General features: G+C 39.8%; 2 protein-coding genes across 13 annotated transcripts in view; both read right to left on the bottom strand.

Annotated features, from left to right (window-relative positions):
* Positions 1-2635: 2635 nt before the first annotated feature.
* LOC123710162 lies at positions 2636-10168 on the bottom strand. Its single transcript, XM_045661909.1, has 14 exons — positions 9918-10168; positions 9672-9769; positions 9299-9370; positions 8630-8699; positions 8363-8454; positions 7807-7920; positions 6857-6971; positions 5958-6728; positions 5783-5893; positions 5353-5472; positions 4189-4299; positions 3528-3644; positions 3170-3335; positions 2636-2931 (listed from the first exon to the last, which is right to left on the bottom strand). Exons 1-14 carry the CDS (start codon positions 10044-10046, stop codon positions 2861-2863), a joined length of 2157 nt encoding a protein of 718 aa, XP_045517865.1. The 5' UTR covers positions 10047-10168; the 3' UTR covers positions 2636-2860.
* A 474-nt stretch (positions 10169-10642) lies between these two features.
* The window catches only part of LOC123710160 (trithorax group protein osa), a 71497-nt gene continuing 66701 nt past the window's right edge, over positions 10643-15438 (bottom strand). For 11 of the 12 annotated variants that reach the window (XM_045661896.1, XM_045661905.1, XM_045661898.1 and 8 more), the window contains 3 exons: positions 14877-14957; positions 13535-13822; positions 10643-12816 (listed from right to left, as the gene is read on the bottom strand). In XM_045661896.1, the coding sequence (XP_045517852.1) occupies positions 10897-12816; positions 13535-13822; positions 14877-14957 (2289 nt within the window). In that variant the 3' untranslated portion in view covers positions 10643-10896. The remainder of the gene's footprint in view (positions 12817-13534; positions 13823-14876; positions 14958-15438) is intronic. The other variant, XM_045661907.1, reaches the window with a different exon arrangement.

Here is a 15438-nt window from a genome sequence, read left to right as displayed (position 1 = left end):
AAAAATCAAATATTTGACATAAAACGCTTTTCTTTTAATATCTTACCACTGGTTTTTAATATTGGAGCTCAAGCTGAGCTGATTTGAGATGGTTTTCTTCAGCACTAGTGTGAGGTATCCCATCTATACGACACTTACTAGCCATGACAGGAACCGCTTATGTAAATAGGAAAGCCTTAATTAAAAATATTACTTTGCACATTTCCTTTACACTTTCTTTCTATATGGCAAGTATAATTAAATGTTTCCAAATCTAAGAATTTTATGTGTAACTTTGAAATGAGTTTGAGAAATTTATCTTAAGTACCAAATTGTGTGCGTCTTTTTGTTATTAATATTCATGTTATATTTAAGCCTGTTGTAAAATATAATTTCAATCTCAAGTCTTCATGCCCGACTAGCTTTGGGCATACTGAATGACTAATAAAACTTTATATACAAATTCAAATTTCACATTCAACGCTATAGTACGCTCGAAGTTCATCACGTACAGTTTATATTCCTTAACGTATTGTTTGTAATTGCATTACGAAATCAAAAAAAAGAAATATATTAATACAGATTCTGTCAGAATGAGCGTTGAATATGAGATTTTAATTATCCTTAGTCTGTTCTCATCCCAAAAATTGTACTATTTTGTCATTTTCTTGATAAAACGACAAATTTATACGGTTATTGTAATAAAATATCAGTTGATGATTTATAAATAAAATATGATAAATTACTTATATTTTTCATTGCCTTCCAATTTTTCATGTTACATCATGTAAATTAATAAATATATTTTGGAGGTACTGAATGATATATAAAATAATAAACGTCTCTGACCAGTTTTTTAAGTCCCAGCTTTCACTACATCCCCATGACATGACAACATCTAATACAAAACTGGAAATTCTGTTCAACGAAGGATTGCTTCTCCTTATTAATTTCCGTTCCCCCTTGGCAACAGATCGAGGCGCTATCGTATCCAAGTAATTATGGGTCTTTGACTGTTGACTTGGAACCTTTACTTACTATGACATGAACTAGAAAATATTTGCTTAGGTCAGTAAAAAGGAAGGTTTTGTAAGCTAACGAAATGTAGGTTCATTTGAGGAGTTGATTGTGAAATGTAAATACTATGGTACTAAAGGCAAAGCAGTTTTTTTATAGAGTTGAGGGCAAGAGGCTCTCTCGATGTTAAGTGATACCGCCGCCCATGGACACTCTTAATGCCAGAGAGTGCGAATGTGCCTTTCTGGCCTATTAAGAATGGTTCAAAGAGGAATGGTGGAATGAATGGTTAGAATTGGTTCGTTCACCTGTGTGTTCCACATAGTAATGGTGCGCGAAAAAACTGCCTTAAAAATGCTCAATTGTGGAACGACGAACGTCGATGAAATTCGCATGAGATTTTGTATATTGTCTTAACGTTCGACGATGAAACTCGGCCACTGGTATTAAACAACAACCCCTGGCACTCTCTATGGGAAATGGGTTATAAGACGCAGAGAGAACTGTTCGTCGACGATTCAAACCGCTCTTGGTTAAACAGGTTCAAGTGGAAGGAGCTGGTACTGGGGAACGCACCCATTGAGAACAGTACTACATGTGGGACCGAATTTGCGCTTTATACAGTCGCAAGTGATAGCTCGGTGTGTAGTACCGTCTCGCCTTGCTGAGCACGGGTATCTTTTTGGAGGCTAATTTAACCTTCGTTTCATGACCGCGAAACTGAACGTCGTTTGATATGTCAACCAGTATACCGATGCTGGCTGTGAAATAAAGGAGAGGGTCTTCGAAAGGAAGCATAGGGTGTTTTTTAGCGGAAAACTCATACCTTCTCGAGTTAAATTGGACTGGATTTAGTCGAGGCCAGACCGAGAGTTCACGCAGCAGCGTTTAGACTACAGGCACCAGAACGTTCCGGTACGGATAGACAAAGTCAACGAGCCGATATTTATTGATGTAGGTAAATTATGATACACATTTTAAGTTGATTTTTACCTAATTCTGTCAGTTTTGAAATGAAGAGCGTAGAACGGACTAAAAGAACTAGCGAACATCGTCACTTTTTTTAATCAGAAATAAAAGCCGTTTTATTTCTTGCAAACAACAAACTAAACTTAATAAAACTTATTTTTTATATGTACCTACTGAGTTATAAATATCTATTTACTAATTACTGTGCAAGAACCCTGCCTGCCTCAGGTGAAGGCCTCGTCCAAGGGTCTTATTTACATATTTAGCTTTTTGCTTCTTATTTTGGGTTTTAAAGAGTTGGCACTGTCTTATACTTTGTAGCTGATTGGCCAATAAAGATATAAAGTACACACACAACTTCAGAACCTTAGCCACTGGGGCCTTCAGGCCGGCCAGTCAGTGATTAGACTGGTTTGGAGGAACAGGAAACGATCCCTCTTCCACAGTACCTTATGTTTTGATTAGCTACAAGCTTACATACATACATATGTATATGTCAGATATCTGATCAAGCATCAGATGCCTTATAGGGAAGGAACTTATAATTTGTAATAAACAATTAAAACCATTTTAATTTATGTAATTTTATATTAAATGTACACATTATATAAAATCCATATTTGAAAAAAGAATTTATATTAGAATAACGTTTTTACAAAATGTAGCCACAACTGAAAAAAAATTGCTAACACTATAAATTTTAATGTTTTTACTGCTTAGTTTTACATAGAAAATAAATAAATCTGTGCAATAATAATAATTATTATTAATGTCAATTGTCAATAAATTGTAATACTGGTGTTTAGGGTAGGACCGTCTTCTTATATCGGTTTTACGTTCGGTTCGATGTATAGACGTAGGATTCGGTAAATATATAGGAATTGGCTCTTTTATATTATCTCTTCCGATGACGATGCTCTGATCGCGCGCCACTTGGTTTAGATTTTTCTTTGTACCGGGAGGAGTCTAAAATTAAATTAAAAAAATATAAAAATCTAGTATATTTTTGCGCATATTTTCAAGTAGATTTTGTGTAATTATTATTATTATTTGCCTATAATCTAAATACTAATTACAACTGTAAGTTGCTCAATTGTTTTTGAAATATTAACAAAAACAAAGTGCAAAAATTGAAAGACCTGTATTGTTGGCGAAAACTATGGTTATGCATTAGAACACAATTGTCGATAAATTAAAGAATTACCTCTCTCTCTATCTTTGTGGTGGTGACGTCGTTCCCTAGATGTGCAAGAGTCGGGGGAAGAGCGCCGGCGTGCAGGCTGCGGGCCTTCGCCCCACCACCAAGCAGGGGGAGCGGAAGCACGGGGGCGAAGAGGCGATCCGTTCATGTATGGTGGCATTGGGGGCATCTGAAACGCGTTAATATACATATGTATGCATTTTAAATAAAATAATAGTTTGTATTGGATATTGGGAAATGTATTTTCGTAAATTTGTAATAAGAAATAAATAATTAGCTATTTGTTATAGGTTACACAATGATTGATTGGAGATTATTTGGCCCAATAGATGTAGACGGCTCGCAGTTGCGGTTAACTAACCGGTGGTATATATCCTGTGGGCGGAAGTCGGTAGGGCGCCGCGGGAGGAATTCCTTCGCCCTCGGCGCACACCACAGGAGCTTGAGGGGCTCTAGTGGGACTTTCCGATGTTGCCAACTAAAATTCAAAAGGTTATATAATATAATAACAACAAATAATAAGAAACCGACCGGAAAAGGATATTTTAGGAATTGAATGTGTAGGACACATTCAATTAGCCTATAACGTAAGCCCTTATACGAACGGGTTTATACTAGGTGAGTCGTAGTTTGTTCAATAAGATACATAATAAATAATGATACTAAAAAAACGATTGTACGGTACCGGAATTAAGATCGATTTAGCGCATAAGATTACGTTTTGTTGTTTTTTTAATTTTGGCTGCAATTACGCATTTATATACACACCTACCCTCACTTTTACACCATCACACAACACAGCCAAATTAGGTATCTAAGTTAAATGTTTTGAATAATTATTATTTTTCGTTCCCTTTTGCAAATTTGTGAAGCTTTTTGTAGGTAAGTAAGGTATGTTTTTAGTGTTATTTTTTGTTATTATATTTATTTTTTATTAGCAGTAGGATTATAAAATAAATAGTGAACAGACGAATAATAAGACATACTGTCTTGAAGAATTCAATATGGTAGTAATTTAATACCTGCTGTTTGAGATTGTTAAAGTCGTTGCTCATGTCTCGGTATCGCTGGAGACATTCCTGCCACATACTGGCCATCTCGGACATTTCAGACCTCTGCTTGTTTATTTCCTCCTATAAAATGGTAACTTATATTAAACTATATTTACTTATGATGATATGCGCACTGTCACCAAAAAAAAACTGAAACAAATGTTTGAATCCGCGAAAAGCAATCTGTTGCAGGAAGAAAAAATATGAAAATTATTAACTACAACATATTATGCAGGATCTACAAATAGTAAATGAACAAATATTATTTAAATTATTTAGTTTTGTTACTTTGTATTTCTTTATTCTTCCACTTTTAGCGTATACAGATTTAAAGGACTTGGCCTTTTAATTTATTCAATTCGACGCAAATGTCTTGTAAAACACGAATAAATACCAAAACAACTTGGGCTAATAAATTTTCGTTACGCACACCTAGCTAGTTAGCCTAGTCACGGAATGAATTATAGTTAGCAAAATAGCATTAATATGACCCTTAAGCATTTGATTTTTAAATAATGTACCTCGAGCAACTTTACTACAATTCAATTACATCACTTATGTAAATATTATTTTAAAATAGATTCTTTACTACAAAATATCTAACGATGCCTCCTGCTGACAGAGGATCTTTGACAATCTGAGACAAATCTTTGTTTTTAATTTATCTTATTATTATTTATTAGTTAACATGCCATGTGGGACATGGTGTAATGGTTGCAGCTCCTTGATCACAATTTTGTCAATTTTATTCATTAATCACGCCCTAAGCTTTTAGTGAGTCTTGTGCGTTTTGTGAACTATTCAAGGGAAAGTTATTACAATAAGTGTTGTTCCCACGAATGTAATAATCCAATGTAAGTGCTTGCTCCTATTTCACCATGCCTCCTGCTCATGTCATGTGGAACATGGTGTTATGGTTGCAGCTCCTTACAAACGTGTAATACAAAAACAAACTCGGCGATTAAAAGGAGTGGCGGTGAGTTTATTGCCAGTTCTTCTCGTCCGATCTACGCCCTTGATTTGAGAACTGGCAGTAAATTTATAATTAGAAGAATTTAATGTATATTTCTTTTTTCGACGTTCATAAGTGTACATTGACACTATATGAATAAATGATTTTTGACTTTGACTTACCATAAGCCGGGCGTCCGTATCCCCTACATCCCTCGCGACAGTCTCGTACCGTCGCATACATTCCCGCCATAGGCGAAGTTGGGCTGCTGCAGATTCTTGCATGTGTTCAGCTGATTCTTGCTGTAATGATTATTTCTTTATACTTCATTTGCAATAGATAAAAACGATAAATTATTAAATTTCAAAAAATCTAAGGGCTATACGAATACGATATATTTATTGTATTTTAAAAATAAAATATTTCACTTCAAACATCGTCGAAGCACTTTTGTTTTTATATAACGGGGCAAACGGACAAGAGGCTTAACATGATACCGCCGGCTCGCGTGTGCGTTACCGGCCTTTCAAGAATTTTTCTTTTGTTTTTGTTTGAATTGACTCTGTTATAATTAGTACTCATAGCGATAGCTGACCGCTTTAAATAATTTACCTGGTCTTTGTCACGAGATGGTGTTTGTGAAACGCCTTTGAAGCACCGCATCAGCTCTTTCCATAGTCGCATCATTTTGTCCATCGCCTCCCTTTGTTCCGATATCTCTTGCTAAAAACCAAACGGCAGGAGTTAACTATGTTTCACAATCTACTAATAAATAATAAGATCATACCTTGACAACTCTCAAATAATTACTCCTTCCACTTATTGTACTAGTCTCGCCATCCGCCACACTTAGGCCTGAATCTCTTTCTCTCTCCGAATACCTCTCTCGGTCCTTGTAATTCTCATCTTTTGACGCAATAGAACTCCTCTCAAATCTTTCTATATTCCGCCTCGAACGTCTTTCCTTAGGAACATGAGAGAAACTTCTCTCTCTTTCATCATAGTATCTGTCTTTAATCTGTCGATCATTGAATCTCCTTTTGAAGTCATCGTATTCTTTATCCTTCACTCCTTCGCTTCTAACAGAACGCCTATATTTATCATCGTCGTGAACATTGTGTACATCAAAACTTCTACTGGTTTTTTGTTCGCAATACCGTTTTCTGTCCTCGTAATAACGGGATCCCGTATCCATAGGGATAGCCCTTTCCTCATAATCTTTGTAATCTCTACGCCGTGATTTGTAATATTCATCATCAAATATTCTAGTTTGCACACGCTCAGGCGGATAATCATCGTTAGTTTTCCTGCTAACGTCAAGTTTACTTGAATAGCGTTCTTTGTCTTTGACACAGCAAACACATCTATCTTTACGATCTATGGGGATATTTTCACGGCTTTGGCCTTTAGGTCGGAATTTTTCATAGCTTCGAGTGTAGGCAGGTGAGACATCTCTGGATTGCTCGCGGCTGAGCCGCACTGGTCGTTGTTCAACGTTGTATGAATCTTTTCGTGAAACCACTTCACATTGAAGTGATTTGTGGCTTTGTGTTCGAGCCTGCATTACAAAATTAAATGCTGAAGTTATAGTTGTAAATGTTAGGCAATTTTTTATACATAAGCAGAAAACGTATTAAGCCATATGCTGGGGTCAACATAGAACATAAAGTATATATTTTTACTTACTATTTGCTTACTATCATAATTCGCCGTCTTTTCAGACATTTGAACACACAGTTTGGCGAATGTCTCAAGCAGAGCACCTTGGTCGACGGGCGGTGCGCGAGGCTTTTCTTTAACTCTGTAATAAAAACCTTACAAAGTAACTTTTTATAATATTATAACTAGTCTGGCCATAAATACTGTTACATAAAAACATTTTCAAACAGGAGTGAAAACTTCAGCAAAAGTGTATCAAGATACGTACTGCATCTTCGGTTATGTTGTGAATCCTCTCAGCAATACGATTTTTTAAAAATATACCGTGGACTTTACAGCTGGATTCTGCACTTGGTCACAAGGCACGAACTACCCAAGACTTGCTTGAAACAAAGGTTCCGGACTTTATAAGAGCTGAAGATTGACTCTTATCTAGACCACACCTCAACCCTTTATACTTCGAATTATGGTCAGTTTTTAAGGACAGCCTGCTCTAAACGATACGGCGACATTGAGCCTCTTAAAAAGTCTTTGGAGCAAGTGGCGAAATTTCCCTTGAAAACAGTGTGTAAATTCTTAGCTTCGTGGCCAAACACTGTATAAAAGCTTAAGGTGGACATTTCGAATAGAATATTTTATGCTGAGACTTTAATAAATATGTAGGCATGTATAAATTTTACTAATATTACATTACTTCATTTAAAAAAATGCATTGTCATTTCTATCAGAAGATAGGTTCTGATAGAAAGCCTGCTGGACTAGGTATAATTTGACAGATAATATATTGCAAACGCATAAAAGTCTAATGCACGAGAAAGAGCAGAGGTCATTTGTATTTTAGTGATACTTATTCATATTAATATTAGGGAAATGCGAAACCACGTCTTTCAAAGGCATTATAGTACTGCGGACCTCTGGCCTACACGAACCCATTGTTTATACAAAATTACCATCCGATGGCGTTATGAATTACTTACTTTTCCCTTTCTTTATAGTCATCCCGATATTTATGATGATGATGGCGTTCCCTCGAAGCTGAACAGTCTCTATCGCGACTACCACGATGCTCGTGCTTCTTGGCGTGGCGCTGCCTGATTTAAAAAAATACTTAACCTGAGATATTCAACTATGGAACGAGAACATAGGTAATTGTGTACTGAAGGTTGGTTAACTTACAAATATCGCAACAATAGGTATATCGGATACGGTTAAAATTAGATTTATTGTATAATTATTAAAACTAGAATATGTAATAAAGCATAGAAGCGTAATTAATGCTGATTTAGCTTAGTCTCAGTGAAATTCTTCTAATGTTCTAAATTATATTTGCTGAATACTTAATGACGCCAACTGTATATATATCTTCGTAACAATTCGTAAATAAAAAAATAAGAGGAATTACGTCGTGCAAAATCCTAAAGACATTGGTTTGCACTTTATTCATATGTGACTAACCTCTAAACTATATTTGTTAATCTTTCTTATAGAAAGATTAACAAATAAGCAGGCAATAGTACTTAAATAAAATCTCACTTTTTCTTATCACGTTTGATGGCTTCTTCTAAAAAGGCATAAATAAAGGAATCTTGATCTTTGGGAATTGGATCGATGACGTCATCTGCATCCTAGAAATATACATTAAATATATTTTATATTATAAGAGATACGTTTAAATGCGATCATAAAGTAGGAAATACCTCTGCATTAGGGCAAGATATCAGAGTTCCTGGTCGACATGATTTTACCAACACCGTCGACAACGTTTACATCAATATTAGATTTTAGAAACTAAAAATGTACCTGAGGCGGAGACATCGATCGAGGAGTTGACACAAGTCCAGCTTTCAAGGCAAGTGATACTCCGTCACGCCTGAAAAAGCGTCTATATTCGTTCAGTACTTAAGCAAGCATCATTAAGACATGGGGATATATACCTAGCAGTTTGGTCTAATTATTCTTTGGATGAACTATATTCGTAAGAAATACTGTGTAATATCTAAATTGTAGTATATAATGACGTAGAACTTATTAAGTGCCTATCTCGAACCTAATCCGCTGTTTTGCTGGTATTTTTTTTATCCTTTATATATTGTAACTGTATTTTTTTTTGTAGCATTTATACCTTAATTGTCATAATTTTTTGATAAAAGAGTTAGTAACATATAGCGTAGATTTAGTACAATTGTTATGTGATAAACTTTAATTAAATACATAAAACTGATTAACAAAGTTTATGAATTACTGAGAACATAATCGTTTTTCGATGATCATTATATATATAATTGCCCTAATAAGAAATTACACCATAAATGTCTAATGTCCTAATACATATGCACCAATATCAAAATCCGTACCAATTACTAAACATACTGCTATTCAGTCATCAGTTCGATACTTACCTATTTATTTTTATTTCTTAATCTACCTATTAAGTCTATATTTAGTTTTATTTATCACACAACGTCTTACATGGATCTCCGTTGTCTTCGAGGCGACCTTGGGCGGCGATCTCCAACTTGGGATTGCGATACTGATGGACTGCTGTCATATGCCGGAATGTTTTGGTTATTTTTTGGGAGATAAAGCAAAGTACATAACAACCAATGCGGTATAAATATTCACTATAATTTTTAGATTACAATATCAAAATAGAGCAATTTGAGAAGCAACTATCTCATGTAAATGTATAATAAGGTACACTACTTCTTTTACTCAGTCATAACATATGTAGTTTAAAAATCCTTTTTGTTAACACGTAAGTATCCTTAATCTACTATAAGGAGCGAAGTTAGTGAAAAAGCTTCCCTAATTAAACTAGGTTATACTTTATCAATTTAAAAACCTCTTTGTAGGTGCTACTTCCTGATCTATCGCTTTAGCGGGAATATCTTGCAAGCTAGTCTTGGCGGAGGTACCTCGTCGACCATTTCCGTGACATACCTGCATTTTAATATCACTACAATATCTTTTTTCATAGAAGGTTCTCCTATTTTCAAATTAATTGTGTGCAAAGGTACCCGTTGTACATATTATTTGAATAGTTTAACATTAGCTACGAAGGACAGAAACTGCTCAATCTCATACTTACTCCAACAGACTCATCGGTGGCTACCGAATTGCTATCTTCGTAGCCTTCATGCTTTTTTCTTGCCCTCTTGCGTTTAGCTGCATCGAATACTTTAAATAATTTCTTACTATCGCTTGACTGGCACTCCATCGTATAACTTTATTCGGATCGATGGACATTTGAATTTACATAATAAAAAAATAATTTATCACAATAAATGTATAAATTAGAATTTAGCAAAATTGTTATCCAAAAACACTACTAGAAATAAAATGACTGAAAAAGTTGAATAAAGAATTGTCACATTTCAAAGAAACCATAACTGCCAGATTTCTATGCAGTCAATACTAATGTTCTACGAAGAGTAATGTAGATTACAATTTAATGTTAAAACAATGGTGTACAATGTGAAGACAACTTCAAGTGATACCTGTTACAGTATCGGTGTGTAAAATTTATTGTTAAACCAAACATCTTATATTTAAATGTTTCCAATGCCAATTGTTATCTACATCGTGTTTATGCATTTTCTTAAAGAAATAATGCGTAATATTTGAATACTAGGTGTTGTATGGAATCAAGAGCCAATTTGAAAAGAAAATAAAATCAGATTCAATTTCAATATATTATAGATTATTGTAATAATTCACATTAAACTTAACTAAAACTTATCGCCCACATAAGCTCCTCGCTCCAAACCTACTCTAGAGGTATTCGGTATAAAATCTCCATCATAAAACCAATCAACAGATTCAAGTCCCATTTTATTATAAAAATCAAAATTACGAGTTATAATACATCTGTTTTTCAATCGAACAATAGAAATCGATTATAGCACATTGACATTCTTGTAAATAAATCATCGTGGACATAAATAACGAAATTCAGATTGTACACGCTCGGCGCGTAGGGCGGGCGGGGCGCTATCGCTATATGTACACGTACCCATCGGTACGCCGCCGCCCGCCGCCACTCGCCTCTCACTCACGGCACTGTTCACTCACTCTTCCTGCGGTTCGTCACACTTTTGTTGGCTGCAGTGGTACAGCACCCCGGCCAGCTCGTGCGCGACCTTCTGGTCCAAGATCTGGCTCATTACCAGTGACAGCAGCCTCCTCTCGTGGCGGCGGATCAGCGGCCGGTTTTCGGGGTGCTCCGCAAGACGCAGCAGCGTGGCGGCCGCTCGCCTCAACATGTCCAGGGACGTACCCATCGCGTCTGGGTTATCTCGGAGCGCCGCCACCCCGTGCTGGTTAGCGACGCCGAGAGCCGTCTGCTCCGCCCTCTCAATAAAAGCGACCAGCTGCGCCACGGCGGGCGCGTGCGTAGCCACCTCGCGGGCCGCGGTACCGCCCGCCCCCGCTAGGTAATGCAGCAGATTAACCGCGAACTCCCGCACCACGGGCCGCTCGGGCCGGCACAGGTCCCGCGCCAGCCCCGCACACAACGCGGCGATACGCCCTCGCGGGGGCGTCGCCAGCACGAGATCTACGTTCGCATCCGTCACACACAATTTACAAAGCGCCTCTAGGGCTAATCTTCTAGGAGACAAGGGCGACGCCGGGGAGGCCGTCGGAGGGGCGTCGCCGGCGACGGCCGCGGGACACACGCTCCAGTGTAGGAGGCCGTCCAGAAGCGGCCTCGCCACTGCTTCCGATTGACCGGACAGCTCTACGCTGCCGGCGATGTTGGCGCAGCAGACCAGCGCATCCTCCCGTAGTTGCGCCAACGTGTCCCACCACCACTCGCTCTCGCCCTTCAGGCTGGAGCAGCACGCATCCGCGTCCACCTCGTCTCTGGCGGCACGCTCGTAGGCCTTGGCCCGGGCCGCCCGAGGCGCGTGTTCGTGGTGTAACAGCAGTAGCTTTCCAGCGAGAGCTAAGAAAGCGCTCGACCTCGAGAATTCCGCCTCGTTTCCGGGCACGAAGGTCAGCCCGCGGAGAATGTTGGATAACGCTATACACCGCTTGGCGAGGGCGTCCCGCGTTTCGTTGATAAGATTAAGGCTAGGCTCATCCCGCGTGTAGCATTCGTCCTCGTAGTCCTCCAAACGTCGTCTTTTGAGCACTCCGGCGGAATCCCGAATTTGCAACGCCGGTTTTCTTTCCGGTTCTATGTCCATCGGTTCCGCCTCCAGGTTGTCACCTTCGTCCGTAGCCGTCGACGGCGGTTCGGAGGGGGGTGGGTCGGCCGTGTCGGGAAGGGCAGGCGTATCGCTGGGTCCATCCGAGTGTGGCGACGCCGGAGGCGCGGGCGGCGAGGGAGCTCGCTCGCCTGGCAGAACCCGTGCGAACGGCAGGTGTACGAACTCGGCGCGGAAGCAGGGCATCACGTGGTCGAATCTACTGACAGTGTCGGTTTGCCAAGGCTCTATCACGTCCTCGACGTCGTCGTTGGTTTCGGGATCCTCGGGCGCAAAAAGAGCGTCGTCGTCCAGCTTAGTTACGAAAGTGACGGGCACGCGACGACGCGACTGCAGCGTGTAGTTCTCGCCCGTTGTAACCTTTATGCGATCTGCGGGGTCGGGAGGCTCGATACGTCGAGGTGGCGGCGCAATAGATTCTTGGACCGCCGGCGGCGCGTACCAGGGCTCGGGAGCCGCGGCGGGCGCGTCGAACACGTCGGCGAGACTCCGTTGGAAGTGCTCCAGCAGCAAATCGAGCAAACCCGGCAGATGCTGGAGACCGAAAAAGCCGATGCAGGTGTCGTCAAACAGTAAAATATTGAGGATGTCTAGAGCCCAGCAGGTCTCCGCGAGAAGACCCGATTTGAGCGCCATCATGATTCGCCACGCGTCCACCGGGGCGACGTCACCCTTTGTCAGTCTGCGTCTTTTCTCAGGCGCGGGCACCGTCGCTTCCACACATTCCGGAGGGAAAGTCAATTCTCGTTTAATTTGTCCGACACCAGATGTCGCCCCCTGAAAACATTGCTTCATTATACAACTGTGTTTCAAAACAGGCTCAAAAATTTAATCATTCGATTCGAGTAGAATCGATATAGAATGTATAAGACAATATTACTGTTAGATGAATAAAGTTCGCTAGCAATATTATACATACATAAAACTATACAAAGAATACAAGAAATATAATGGTTATAATGAAATGTATGTAAAGTGCAAGGTGCATTAGCGCATGACTCACGGGCGAAGGCGCGGCGGGCGAGAGATCCTGCGGCGGCCGCGGCCCGCCCCACGTCGGTCCGCCCGCCGCCTACAAAAACACCGGCCGTATGAGAACCACGTATTACTCGTGTGCTAACACGAATGAGCAAGGAGAAGATTCGTAATGAAGTAAAGACGAAAGTCAACAAAGAAAATTTAAACGTGGTTCTCATACTAAGCTCGACGTACAATCAGTGTCCGGAAGTTTGTGAATTTGTAGCGGGACAATGGAATTAGAATGAATGTTAGACGTTTAATCAGTGCGAATTAATGGTGGTATATCACAATCAGTGCAAGTATTGACAGTTTCAATTCGTTAGTTACGATTAGCAAAACTATATTTTATCCATTCAATTTAATCAATGTGAGTGGAATTTCCATCTGTAAATAAGCGTAAGCGGTAGTGATGACGAGGTAGCCCAATATGTCTCGGGTATTATTAGTAGATATTAGTTTGATTTTGTGTACATACCGGTGGATGGTAGGGTTGATGCGGCTGATGCGGCTGTGGAGGCCATCCCGGTTGTTGATGGTGGGGCAGGGGGGCGTGGTGGGGCGGTCGCCAGCCAGGTGATGCGGCACGCTGAAACCCGGGACCCCAACCGCCGCCAAATCGAGGCCCCGCGGGGCTCGGCGGCGCCCCGGGTGGGGCACTCGAATTGTAGGGCTCCTTCGCGAAGTCTGGATGCCGCCTAGGTGCTCCAGCTACGCCGGGTGGACCCGCATTAGGAACCGGGGGTGCGCCCTTGCCGCCGTATTGCTGTAGTTATAGATATAATTAATACATTTTAATCTATAGTTTGTAACGTCCCACTCCATGGATTAGTGATGGGTGTTGAAATGCCGAAAATGTTATGCCATTTTTAGTAATCTTTAGACAATATTTTATTTTCAGAATTTCAAACAAATAGTAGTAAAATGAAGATTATGATTATAGACAATGATATAAAACATATTGTCGATTTTTCTAAAGATTTGAAACTTTTGAAAACTAAAAAAATACGACACTATGTTTTTGATTAGAAACACTTTATACACTAGCCGTGAACCCACATACAAAATATAAACGATGATAGATCCGTATACTAAGAGCGGATTATAAGAACAATCCCTAGAACAGCGATATAACAAAGCTTCGCTCGCTTACATGATCCTGTGAAAGCATGCAAATGATTAAGTGAAAGTATTCCGTTTATGATGTGAAGCCACCACCACACACTCTAAACCTTATCTTCCACTTTGTTGGGTTAAATTTTGAAAAATGTCGGTTTCGGCATGTGCGATCGTGTTAGCGACCGACCGTCGCGGTTGAAAAGCCAATTATTCACACCGCAAGCCAACTTGTTAACGAAAACTGAAAGTGAATAGCTTGAGAATTTCGTTAAGCGAGTGGTATTATCGGAGAAATTAAATGAAGCCAAAACCACGTATGAAGTCGACGTCCCGCCCGGCTCGCTGCAATGTCCAAAACTTTGGTGCGTCAATAGCTTTGACAAACCAGAGGAATTGAATTTGCATAGACATTGTCTCGTCACAACGTAACTGATATGCTCGACATACATATTTTACCATTTACTCATTCAGTACAAAATTGATGCCAAAACTTTTTTTTCAATTACGTATACCACCAGCCTATACCTGGCATTTGCACACCGCACGAAAACCTGTTAGTAATGAACTATCGAATAAGATATCCGCTGGTATCAATTACGAGGTGGCCGAGCAACATCCGCGACAGTGCCCCGAGGTGGGAAAGTGTATCGCCAATGGTGGGAAGCGGTGTGGAGTGCGTGGTACAAACGGTGGTTCCGTACGTATGGTCTGGAGGCGGGGGGCAGCGGCGCCACCAGTTGCCTCGCGAGCTGCGAGCCCATCAGCCCGCCGCACGACGCAATCTACACACCGCCAATGCATCAGTCGGCGTACGCGTACACGTGCACGTAATGCGTGCAAAGCACACGCTCAAATACTTTGTGAATGTAGGTGACGTTGAATATATTTGTTACGCGGAAAGCTTCTAAAACGCTAGGTATGGCACACCAACGAATATATATTTCATCATGTCATCTCCATTCACAAAGAAGAAGTCACAAGACATAATAAAAGTGACATAAATAACATTTTCACTGTACCCTCTCATTCATTATCAAAGATAATAATTTATGTTGTTGCTAACAGTACTGACCAAATTTGTTATCTAATATAATAAGGATAAATAGAAAAGCGATAAAATAATATTAACATCAACATAATATTATACATATTACAGCACTAACTTATTGAGTAAACCGAAACTACAAATAAACATGCTCCAAATAAGTCTCGAGTAATAAAACATGTGTTTTATTTCACCAGTACCTAATATGGACATGTATT

Source organism: Pieris brassicae, chromosome 5 (assembly GCF_905147105.1).
Source record: "Pieris brassicae chromosome 5, ilPieBrab1.1, whole genome shotgun sequence".
Classification (NCBI taxonomy): domain Eukaryota; kingdom Metazoa; phylum Arthropoda; class Insecta; order Lepidoptera; family Pieridae; genus Pieris; species Pieris brassicae.
Note: the sequence above shows the minus strand (reverse complement) of the source record. Positions and strands in the feature narration are given on the sequence as shown.

Bases quoted from the DNA above. Each gene is read 5' to 3' on its own strand.
- LOC123710162 (XM_045661909.1), bottom strand. From the start codon at position 10,046: ATGGAGTGCCAGTCAAGCGATAGTAAGAAATTATTTAAAGTATTCGAT. The intron at 9,371-9,671 runs GTTTTTAAATTG...GGCATATGACAG, and splicing joins GAAGTAGCACCTACAAAGAG to CAGTCCATCAGTATCGCAAT. The intron at 3,336-3,527 runs GTTAGTTAACCG...AACGCGTTTCAG, and splicing joins CCACAGGATATATACCACCG to ATGCCCCCAATGCCACCATA.